This window comes from Paralichthys olivaceus, chromosome 3, assembly GCF_024713975.1.
Source record: "Paralichthys olivaceus isolate ysfri-2021 chromosome 3, ASM2471397v2, whole genome shotgun sequence".
NCBI classification, from domain to species: Eukaryota; Metazoa; Chordata; class Actinopteri; order Pleuronectiformes; family Paralichthyidae; genus Paralichthys; species Paralichthys olivaceus.
Genome location: NC_091095.1, coordinates 15,748,197 through 15,760,610, shown reverse-complemented (window position 1 = coordinate 15,760,610; position 12,414 = coordinate 15,748,197). Strand labels below are relative to the sequence as shown.

The 12,414-nt window shown below is 40.2% G+C and overlaps 2 protein-coding genes across 4 annotated transcripts in view; one reads left to right on the top strand and one right to left on the bottom strand.

Annotated features, from left to right (window-relative positions):
* LOC109625837 (zinc finger protein GLIS1) overlaps nucleotides 1–7,287 on the bottom strand; it is a 75,013-nt gene extending 67,726 nt beyond the window's left edge. For 2 of the 3 annotated variants that reach the window (XM_020081369.2, XM_069522188.1), the window contains exons 1-2: nucleotides 4,035–4,166; nucleotides 3,537–3,876 (exon numbers count right to left, since the gene is read on the bottom strand). In XM_020081369.2, the coding sequence (XP_019936928.2) occupies nucleotides 3,537–3,825 (289 nt within the window). In that variant the 5' untranslated portion in view covers nucleotides 3,826–3,876; nucleotides 4,035–4,166. Of the gene's footprint in view, nucleotides 1–3,536; nucleotides 3,877–4,034; nucleotides 4,167–7,159 lie in introns of those variants that run through there. The other variant, XM_020081368.2, reaches the window with a different exon arrangement.
* A 538-nt stretch (nucleotides 7,288–7,825) lies between these two features.
* Nucleotides 7,826–10,646, top strand: dio1 (iodothyronine deiodinase 1). The gene is made up of 4 exons (XM_020080506.2): nucleotides 7,826–8,309; nucleotides 8,399–8,542; nucleotides 9,260–9,459; nucleotides 9,827–10,646. Exons 1-4 carry the CDS (start codon nucleotides 7,973–7,975, stop codon nucleotides 9,890–9,892), a joined length of 747 nt encoding a protein of 248 aa, XP_019936065.2. The 5' UTR covers nucleotides 7,826–7,972; the 3' UTR covers nucleotides 9,893–10,646.
* Nucleotides 10,647–12,414: the final 1,768 nt, after the last annotated feature.

The window sequence follows — 12,414 nt, the reverse complement described above, 5'->3', positions numbered from 1 at the left end:
TGAATTAGACTGAGCACCATGTTTTTGGTGGCTTTAATGAGAATAATATGTTTTTATGCAATTATAATGATACGTATTTTCAGATTAAACTCTAGGATCAACTACTCTTCTGTATTATTCATTTAAGAGAAATATTTCTGTGCTTTCTAAGTGACAGTGAAATCGATATCATGCAGTTTTTTTTCTTCAGGTAAATTGTAACTGCCCACTGTTCTTTCTATTGAAAATAAAAATAATAACTAATGCACAGTTTGATTCGAATAACAGGCTTTACAAAACACTCTTAATGTGTTTCCTCTGTGCACTCACAACCAGAATTATTCACTGGGCCACTAGGAATCTGTCATTAAGTGTTTGACAGGCTCAAAGTGAGATGTAACGGTCGCTTGTTTCTCATAATAGTCTGGTTATCACCCTGTACTCTGACGTCTATGAACACTGCTGCAGAAAAACACAGGGAAATGTCAGTTAGAGGGAATTCAACATCGGTGCCAATGCCACAAAAAAGTGTGAGTCTATATGCATACTGTATGTGTGTGTGGCATAGTGTGCATGTGTTGAGCATATGTTGGCACAGTGTCTGCATGTATTAGGGATGGATGCTGGTGGGTTTGTGTCCGTGCATACAGGTGTATGTATAAAGACTGTATATGAAGACTTATAGAACACACGCCGCACAGAAAAATAAAAAGCTCCGACAATGATCAAATCCAAACGTTCATTACTCATCTCAGGCTGAATAAACAGACAGACATTTATCTAAGAGACGGACTGTGAGACTCCGGCACACTCCTCTAACTCAAACATTTTCCCCAAATAAGCTCCCAGACATCGGCAGCATCGCACCGGCCAGGAGAAACTTTAGTAAGGTATCAAATGATGCTAGAGTACACACTTCATTCAAACCTGATATTCTCTTTGCAAGAGGGGTCAAAGTGTTTTCCTTTGCAGGCTAAATATTTTCTTTTCTGGTGGGCACTAATATTTATAGCACGTTTTATAGACTTGCAGTGTTTTGGATGATCAGCCACTTCTCCATTCAAGAGCAACACACACACACACACACACACTCACACACACACACACACACACACACACACACACACACACACACACACACACACACATATACAAAGCCTCCCGAACTGGTCACTGCAGTGATTTGAGCGTCATTCAACACAATGCAAAAAAAAAAAACGAACAATTTTCCTTGAAATTAAGCTTGGAGCAGTTTTTAAAATGCAGAGGTGCAGCAACAAGAATGCTATGTATGAGGATTTTTTTTTTTTACCAAATGTTGTAGCTAATTGTTTCATTTAGGATATTTGATGTATAAAAACAGACACAACTAAAATAGAAAAAATCTGAACCACAATACATGACGGCGCTTCAACTTACAGTCTGCAATGTACTCATTTTTTTTGTTAAAACCCTACCTGTGTCACTATTCACTTCAACAAATCAAAAATCACAGCATAGATTTGCATTTTTGGGGAATAAATAAACAAAAGCTGACTTCAGTCCTGTGTCTATGATGCCGAGCCATGTGGCCAAAAATGATCAGTCTATATTGATAATTGATCATTTTCATGGTGAACGTTATTTCTTAACGTTAAAGACCTTTTTTTTGCTCCTGAGTGCAGGTTCTGGTTTTAAACTCTTCTTTATGAGCAGAGAATGACTGTGTAGCTAAAACAAATAATAAAACTGAGTATAAGATGAAACATTACATTTTATCACTTACATCACTGAGTAATTGTTGAAATTTTGCAATCACAGTGTAGGCTACACATTCAAGGTCAGAAATCTCCCATCTGAGGCAAGTTCTTCTCCCCGCTGTCTCACTTCCATCAGGATAAATATTACAGCCTGTGTTTGTTCAGAGATTCTTTTCCGTATAAATCTCAAGTAATGGCTGAAAACATCCCTTAATGGGAGCATGTAATACGATCAGTCTGAAATGAGGCATGATACAAAAAGACTGATGAGCACTGAGATCGCTTTCATACTCCCTGCTCACAGAAAGAGGCTTTAAAACAATATTTAAAAGTCGGATTATATTCCTATAGAGAGACAGCAACATTAGGAGTACAGGTTAAATTGAGTAAATGTTTTATTAATCCAATATAAGGGCGAAAAATATGAAAATGTATAAGTGTCAAGTCATGCAACACATTTTGATGCGTTGCTGAATGAATATGTGCTTCAGGAAATAGTGTGTGGGGGGGGAGGGGGGTTCTTTTTGGAAAGGTCTGAAAACTATTTTAATTCATGAACCCGCAAAGATATTGAAATTATTGAAATATCACTCAACTGTCTCACTGAGTTAGAGCAAAAAACAAACGGGCATGTGTGTGCGTCTGCTCCAGCGTTTATCTGCACAACATAATCCACAAACACACAACACATCTTGCATTCCCACAATTTACGGGAAGCGAGTTCAAAAGCGCTGCGGAGACAATGAGACGATTCATTCTGGTGCGGGGATGCTGGGGATGGAAAGCTGAGCGAGGGCACAACTGTGCTCTCAGAGAACTCATAAATGCTGAGACACATTCGGCAAGACATATGGTTTGTGTTTAGCAAGAAGAAACAATAATCAAATCCGTTGATCCTCTTCTTGCTGCAAGGATGATTGCTAATATAAAAGTCTGTTCCGTCTAATCATAATTTAGGATGGGGCTGTAATTACCTCCGCCCTCTCACAACAACACTCTGTCTAAACAGGATGGAGCAGCTCTTCCACACACACACACACAGGATGCTTTATCTGTATGACAGTGCTCATCTCATCTGTGTGATTGTTGTTTTATAGTTTTCGCTTTCACTGATGAGCAGACGTCAGAGTTTATTTGATTTTTTCAGAGGCAGAGGAAGACGTGAAAATAAAAAAAACACTTTTTCACTTTCTTGTGATGAAAAATTACAAACTAAATGAGAGAAGCAAATCCCAATTCATTCATTCATTCATTAAAGGACTGTTCCAACCTGTTTAAGGCTTGAAGATGCCACGGACCCTCACTTTTTATGAGTAACCTTTTCACTAATCCCCCCGTGAATTAAAATGCAGCCATGCCTTGTTAACATCTGCAGGAGTTGCACTGCTTGCTTGGCAGTTAGTGCACACACTGCACATCACTTCACATGCCCTTGATGTGCAACACACACTTTGATTATGGAGTTATTTATGAACTGGCATAGGATCCAAGTGAGCTCTGGGTTTAATTAGCAGCCCTAATCCACAACTGCAAACAGGGCTCTCAACTAAACTATGCTAAACAGAGCTGCATAAAACAGATGATGCTCTATACAGAGGATCCATATGGAGGAAGCATGATTGAAGATTGTTTTTATCAATATCAACAAGTATTGATTGGATTGGAAAACTGAGAGAGCAGCTGTTTGACCCAGTGTGATCCTTGTGGTGTGTTCCAATGAAAGCATTAAAACGACTGTGTAAAATGTTATTAATGGTAAATAAACTCTATATTGATCACCTCTGCAGCATCAGCTCAACACCTCCACGGTTCACCTACCTTGCATGGGCGGGAGAGAGAAGCACGATCGCGGAGTTTTGGCCGACAGATGCGCTTTCTGCTCGGACCCGCTGAGTCTCTTCGGACTGGAGCAGTTCATGAGAGCCGCCGGGCCGTCGTGGGTCTGGGGGCTGCGGCAGATCTGCGCTGCGAACGCGCCGCTGCCGCCGCGCCGCGCACACACGTCCGCCTTTCCGCCGTACGTGGACAGCGCCACGCCGGGGAAGTCCGCGAACGCCGGCGCCTGACAGTGGCTGACCATCCCGAACAGCGCTGAGGAGTTCTGCATCGATGACTCGCTGGCGTTCCCATGCAGTGGAGTGCTGCGGCTTCACATTACCTGCGCGCATGCATGAGAGGGAGGACACCAATCAAAAAACCGGACTCACACACACACACTCGCGGTTTTTGTGCAAACGTGCAGCGCTCATTTGATGCAGGAAGAACCATCACATCTGGAGAGAGCAGTGGAGCTCCAGATGTTTTGGTAACACCTACCTGGTCAGATACGCCTATGAGGAAAAGAGCAGGGCTGATTGCGCGCATTTGCATGTTGCGCAAACAGGAGGGGGACGCATCTGCACGCAGCACCGACAGCATCCTCTCTCAGTGAGGATCAATCATCAGCATCTCTCTCTCTCTCTCTCTCTCACTCTCACTCTCTCTCTCCTCCTCCTCTTTCTCTCTCGGGAGGATAACATCTGGATCGAGGCGGCTGTGTGTGTTGTCGTAAATCTGAGCTTGGATGTAAAGTTTGTGAGATCCTGCTCCATGTGCGCATGTGACCCTGTGTGCTCTCAACCATAATGCACCATGTTTCACTGACCTGCCAACTGTTCAAACTAAAGCTGCATGTAAACAAATGTATAACAGACTCTTGGGGCTGGGCAATAAAACAAACATTTTACTCTTGCTTATGTTTCTTTTATCCATTTTGCCATTCCTTTAAAATTATGTTATTATTTTATTTTGTTATTATTTTATCTTTGATTGTTAACGACACTGTAATAAAATGTTTCTTGTCTTTGATGTTTTCTGTTCCTGTTCTCATTTGTCCCATCTGTGACTTTATAACATGAGGTGCTATATAAATTACGTTTTTATTATTTTTATTGCAATGCAGTTTTCATTGATAGCAATATAACAAAAGTCAAGTATATATTGATATATTGCTTATAAGCACAGTAAGAAGGTATAACACATTATTGTTGTTCCTCAGATTTGTTAAATTTTCATCGACAATCCAGATCGACTAAGGTGCACATTTGGATCTCAATATAATATCTTGCCATGTCATCCAGCCCTACTAAGCAACAACAGAGTAAAATCTGTACATCCAGTGTTATCACACAATCCTCTATTATAAAGACCCTTACACCATAACACTGCAATATATAACCTAATTTCCCTTTGGGGATGAATAAAGTAATCTATCTATATCGTGAAACAACACTTAATTCCACTGTTATCATGCATACTGTAGATGCAGAAAGGAAAATGCTAGGAGTCATGACAATGCCTGACTTTCTTTTAAAATACATTATGTCCTGGATAAAAGCAGGAGATGGGTTTCTTTTAGACTGAATTATAAAAGATGTGACTTCTTTTTAAATTTAATATTCCATATTTCCTTCTGATATATTCCACTCATCCTTCCTGAAAACATGAAAGGGCCTAACACGTGGATTCATGTATAACTATCCTATTTGTATCTATGATGTTATTTTTCTAATATTACATTTTAACTACATTTATAAGGAGGACAAAACAGAAATAACGTGAAGAAGATTCGATTTAAAATCAATTGATGAAAAAATTGAATCACTGGATTAGGAGTAGTTTAACATTTCTCAAATTATTAAATAAAAATATAACTCAAAGTCCTCTCAATTTAGACCCCGATTTAAATTGTTCTTTGCTGCGAGGCTGAACCTGCTTTGAAATTATATTGGGAAATGCTATTCTGCAACGCCATCTTGTGGTAACTGAGTGGAAGTGAAAATACCAACTGGGTCACAGTCAGTAGAATTGTGGTGAAGTTACATGTTGCAGCTGAACACCCCTCACCTCACCCTCCCCTTCCAACATGACAGAGAACCTGTGGAAACATTCAGGAGTCATAAAAACTCAAGTGTTTAGTTTGTCCAGTTTGGGCTACTGTAAAAAACCTGCTCCTGATGTCAATATAAAATATCTAAATATAAAGGGCCCTTTCTAGGCTACAGAAAACAACAATTACTACGTTTTAGATGAAACACACCCGTGAAAAAATCACTAGGATTATTTTATATGAAATTTCTGCCAATAGATCCGTTTACCTAAATCTTAAACACTAAATCTTTCAGTCTTCATCAGTTGTGCACGGGGAAAAAACACATTTTAAAGTTGTTGTAAATTACTTTATAATGCCACAACATGGTTAACCTTGATAAATGCATACATGTTTTGTACCTTGTTGTCATGAACAAAGTTGTGCTGCAAAGCCATGAAACAACAGGTAGTTGTCTCATCCACCACTGGCGTTTGTTGTAGTTCACAATGTCAGAGTGCAGAGCTTTTGTGTTGCCATGAGAATTGTACTCGAAAAACTTGTCATAGTCATCATTGTTGCTAATGCAAGGTGGGCCCTTCATTACCAAACAGGTACTGTAGGGCAGACTGTTTAAAGTGTAATAATAATATATATATATAGGCTATATATATGTGTATGGGTTGCAATGTGATGTTTGTACATACACACACACATGTGATATGTAAGTACAAAGGCTGTGTTGACTCACAGTGAAATTTTGTCCAGACCTTCATTATTTGTATTACAAATTGCTCAAACTAAGACTGTTTAAATGTCCTGAGATTTAATTAAAATGTGACTTTAATTTCAGGTCAATTATGGTGATTTGTGAATAAACCTGCACATGATATTTGACTGATATCAAAGAATTGTTGTTTCTTCTGGCTGTTGAACTGTATTAACTGATTATATAACAACAACAACTGACGGGGAACTGACAAATAAAAGACTGGCTGCACGAGTTTGGTAAATCTACCATCATGACGTCTGTCATATACAGGCCTGTTATTTTATAAGTATAATCAACTTTTATATAAGCACTCGGAGCAGCAATTTCTTGTATTTCACATACTTCAAAAAGTTAAAGCAATTTATAACACATTAAAGTCGAATCATTTTATATGTTCGTTTAGGTCTTCTTAGATGTTTCCTTTCCCCATCTTGGAATCAATAATAATAATGAGAGTTTTTTGAGAGCAAAGAGAGGCCTTGCAGAGTCTCCATGTTGTCCCTAATAAAGTGAGTTTATCTGAGAACGTGACTTTCAGCTAGCAGAATATATTCAGTACACTACAGTGGACCATGATGACGCAGGAGTAGCTGCCCCAAAACAGCACGTTCACAAGTTTCTGTTTGTAAATACACACATGATTAATCCCAGTCCTGCAGTACAAGTGACAGATTCTATTCCTCTTTAAATCACCTGGCAGCTACATTCAATAAGTGCCGATGAAACATTTAAAGCTAAGCTAGCTAACACTCTTTAGTCAGCTAGCTAAACAGTCTGTAAACACGTGTCCAGGTGCGGGTGGGAGTGTGGAGGATGACTGACCAGAGATGTTTGAAAACCAAACAGGGATGTTTAAAATCACATGTCGGTGTCCTGCAGGTGTTTCCACAATCCACCTGTGAGTAAACATTCCGAGCACTGACAAACTACAGACTTTACACCCATCCCCCGTTTCCGAGCCAGGCACCTGAGCCGCCATCTTTGATGAGGGAAAAATAGCCATTTAGGGAAAGGATTAAAAAAAATGGTATCATTTAGTGAAGTGAATATTTTTTAATACAAATGGTTTTTTAATGATTCTGGAAATTATTTTCTAATAATTCATGAACTTCAAATAAACATTAAACATGAAAGTGAAAAAGTAAAGTTTGAATTTTCACCCAGTTTTCAGGGAAACTTGCTGACTCACCGAGGAACGATCGGTTGCTAAGGCAACCTCCACTCCCATTGGCTGGGCCCATACTGAGTCTTATCTGGACAATTAGACATTTATACTTCTGGCAGTGAGACAGATGCACTCCAGTGTCTTTGACATGTATGCAACTTAACTACAGACAAGGAAAACTGAAAAGAGATAAATAAAAATAAAAACACAGACAAGGGGTCAACTGGAATGAGATAAATATAAAAACAAATACAATAAATAAAAATTGGTAAATGCAGCCGGATCACATCCTCAGTTTTCTGGTCTACCTCCGCGCCTGCGCTGGAAAGTACGAGCTGTGCGGAGCGGCCTTGAAGGCAGCTGCTGTGAACGCGGAGGGAGTGGGCGGTAACCGACGTGTTAAACAATGAGGCAGCTTTTATAACACAGAGGTCAGTAAACACAGACTCCTGCAGCAGCGAGCAGCAGACATGTGGCTCCAAAAGCTCCTCGTCTATGTCTCCACAGCGGGCATGTTGTGCTTCATGGTGGGACTCAGCGCCATCCTCAGGGTGATGCACTTTATCTCCCCGAGCCTCTCCAAGAAGCAGATCCTCCGGATGGGCGAGAAGACCACCATGACCCAGAACCAGAAGTTCAGGTACGAGGACTGGGGTCTGACTTTTCTCAGCTTCGACTTCATCAAAACCGCGTCCCAGCACATGTGGCTGTCCCTGGGCCAGGAGGCGTTTGTCGGGGGAGAAGCTCCGGACTCACCTGTGGTCACCATGGAGGGAAAGAAGAGCAGCGTGTGCAAGTTCATCAAAGGTCCGATGTGGAGATTGACGCTGGCATTTCTTAATCTTTCGTAAAGATCGATCCGCAGATGTCAAGCTGTGTTTGTGTTTCCTCTGCAGGCAGCAGACCTCTGGTGCTGAGCTTCGGAAGCTGCACCTGACCCCCGTTCATCTACAAACTTGACGAGTTCAAGCAGCTCGTCAGGGACTTCAGCGATGTGGCTGACTTCATGGTGGTCTACATCGCAGAGGCTCATTCAACAGGTGAGGGTCACGCATCATCACGAGATGTAGTGGTGGGAGTCAGAAATGCTCCAACATCTCAGAGGTGAAGGTCAACAAAGTATAAAGTAAAGAAGTGTATTTATTTGCACTACCTTGAAATACTTGCAAGTGCACCCAAGACAAAATTAAACAAGTGAAAGTTTTAGAAATATACCTGAAAGTTTCGAAAATGGACATGTACTTTAAACTAAACTAGAAAGTAACAGAACATTTTGGAAGATGACATATACTTGAAAGTTTTGGAAATTTACATTAGCTAGAAGGTTTTGAAAATGAATATGTGCCTGAATGTTTTGGAAATGGAAACGTACTTGAAAGTTTTGGAAGATGACACATGCCTTTTCTAGATTTTCCTCTCCATCAAATTCACAGCATTACAGAACTTTACAAACTTATGATAAACTCAATTTGAAATACAGCAGTTTAAGTTTAAAAGTGTTATTTTGACTCGTATCCTCATAATTTAACAAAGTATTCAGCTAATGAGAACATCTTGAAGTTTACTATAGAAAACATTACATAGTCTGTGCTGCATTTACCGTAATGAAAACACTCGGCTGTGATGTAGGTTACTTATGCAATAACCATTAAACAGGATTTATCAAATGCTCCTCAGGTGTTTTGCTGCATTCACTGTCATCCCAGTGGAATAAAGGATATTCTTTATGTATATTTTATACATAATCTCTGTCTCAGATGGTTGGGCCTTCACCAACAACTTCGACATCAACCAGCACCGGAGCCTGGAGGAAAGGCTGTCCGCAGCACAGATCCTGGTCCAGCAGGAGCCCCTGTGTCCTGTGGTGGTGGACGAAATGAATGATGTCTCTGCCATAAAGTATGGCGCCCTGCCTGAGAGGCTTTATGTGCTTCAGGCTGGGAAAGTCATCTACAAGGTGAGATCTGCATGTGCACGTCTGTCACCAACACTGATTCCTACCCTTTTCTTGTCTACATGACTTAAATATTAGTGACTTTCCAAATAGTGTGACAGTGCAAATGTGTTTCACTCCACCCTGTGCACCTCTCATGCAATCATGTGATTCGAGGTTGTACCAGCATTATGGTGGTAATTGTCCCTGCAGTCTGCCTGCTCACGCTATCGCGTGTGGAAGAACAGTAAAAGACACATGTGCAGACATGACTGGAATTTGTGGCGTGGAATAAACACATTCATTCATGACAAAGATATGTTCTGTTATCTGATGTCGTCATGTTCTCTCACATTCATACTTACTGTTCCTCGCTCTGTGTTTCCTATAGGGTGGGATGGGACCATGGGGCTACAATCCATTAGAGGTGCGTTCGTTACTGGAGAAGATGAATTAAGAAGATAGTTAATGGAGTCAGTCAAGTCATTAATCAATCAATACGCTTACAGAAATGTTGTAACCCCTTCAAATTTACATGAATATTGTCTCCTGTGCTCTTCAGACCTCTGAGCCTGAACTCACCTCTGTGTTTCTGAGTGACGGTTACAGATGAAACCATTTGGTCTCTGTAACCAGATGAAGTGAAACACAGACACGGTCCACTCAGAGTTTGTATTTGATGTCTCACCTAACGTACAGGAGCTTTTGTGTGTGCACATATACTTGTTTGTATGTGAGATGTCTTAATTCTAAAGTTTAAAAACATTTTTGGGGCACGGTCACACTGAAGCGAATGTGAAGTGAAAATCGTGGGTTAAAATCTCCACATGAGGCTACGCTGAGATTTGCGTCGTCACAGGAAGCAAATGTTTTATCTGCATCCTCACTCGCACAGATTGGAATTGAACTGGGAGGCAAAGGTTCACTGCTGGTACATTTGTGCACGTGTGACCAGGCCCTAAGTCTGTGGTAATCCAGTTCTCTTACACTAAGGTTTACCTCCGTCTATAACTGCTCCTATGTAATTCAACACGAGACTGCTTTAACATGACGATTACAGTGCAAACCTCTGGTAACTGTAATTTGATGAAGATGATTGAAAAGTAGGTTTTCACTGAATGATGTAGGGGCATTTATGATGGGACATGTTTAATGTATGAAAATATCTCTAACAACTTTTTCTCTGAATAAATTTGCTTTCTCATTACAGACTTGTTGCATCGGAAAGACTCCTTCGTCAAGTCTCTGATTAATATACGACAAATAACCAAAAGTGTGTTATACTTAATGTGTGTTTTTATCCAGATGCAAGTTAACAAGATGGATGATCTTATTTTATGAAATAATCCATCTTTTCTCATACTCCTGCTTCCACTGCAAGGAGATATAGCTGAATGGAAATCACATCAAATTCTGTTCAGTACATGAATGATGCTCCGTACAGTAAATTATTAAACTGAGAGCCATTGTTTACATAACTAGTTTCATTGTAAATGGCTGCAGGGCTTGAAACGTTGACGCACGCAGCGGCCCACCACAGCACGAGAATCTGGCTGTTGTTTGCTGTCTGGTCTGGATGTCATAAATGGTAAACACGCTGTACTGTATGACTGTCGTGCCAAGTTCATGGAGTGCACCACAGAAACAGATGTACAGAGTGTGGCATTTGGGCCCAGATGTGTGTTAATACCCAACTGTCTTATCTTAACACATGGATTGATTTTGTCTGACTATATACAGTTTTTAGAAGGGAAGTGTCTCTCACTGTGAAACTGCCTCACGTTGTTTTAATTCTCTAGGGCAGAGGGTTTTAAAAGTGACACCTCTGTCTCTCTATCTTACATTACTGGCTTAGTTTGGCTCAATGTCTGAAAACCTATGCCGTCATGATTATGTTATTTGATCTCAACGATAGAAAAGATAAGCATATTGCTGTTTGACGTATCTTTAGACTGAACCAAACAAAAAAAGGTCTGTCTGAAGTTTTATAGTTTCTGTCTCAGGGAAAATGTGAAAAACAGTTTAAAAATCCCTTAAAATGACTCAATCTGAACTCATATTAACCAAATCACACATATTCAGGTTATTGTATGTGATCTCCTTTTTTTTCTATTTCCATTCACAGAGCTTCCCCTGAATCTAGCTTCCCTGAGGAGGTCTGCCTTACACTTTAAAAAACCTCTGTTCTACAGCGTTACATAACCGTTTAATCTAATGTGAGTTTCTGTGTAAGTGGCGAATGAGAACAAAACGTCTTGTGATTGATTTGATAAGAGAAAGCACAACTGATGCAACAGTCAAAGCTTTACGGTTGAGTATAATCTTTCCTCCTGTCTTTGCTGCTTTTTCCACACATTAACACCACATTGTTAATCTGCAATGAAAGATTCAACGTTCTTCTAACTACCTAAAAAAAATAAAAATAAAGTTTTTATATATATATATATATATATATGTATAGCACAAACGGATCATGTAACACTAACCAAACAAGAGATACAGGATCATATCTCATTGAAACTGTCAGTGAACAAAGCAGTTTTGTGAGGCTGCAGCTTTCATAACATTAACTGTGGATGTAAAGTTGGAGAGAGGGTTTGGCTCCTGCCCAGGCAGGCCACATCCTGTGGAGAGCAGCCAGCCTGCAGCTCAGCCTCATTTCCTATTGTTAGACAGGAACCAGAGTCACATTAGATCCTCCCAGCTGTGCACTGATGTCAAGATTCACGCCTGCATCTTTTACGTAAAGCCGAGGCCTGGATGTTCACGCGTCTTCAGAGAGTGGAGATGTTGTAGCGACATCTTGCCTGGTCTAGTGAAGCCCAGCAGAGGGCAATGTGAAGCCATTTTTCTCTGATCTACAATAGTTTTTTCATTTTATTCTGTTAATTATCTAAATCTGACCAAACAGTTTTAAGGGGGATTACATTAATGGCATTTTGTGCTAGTTTACAGTTTGGGATTGATTAAAAATCCAGA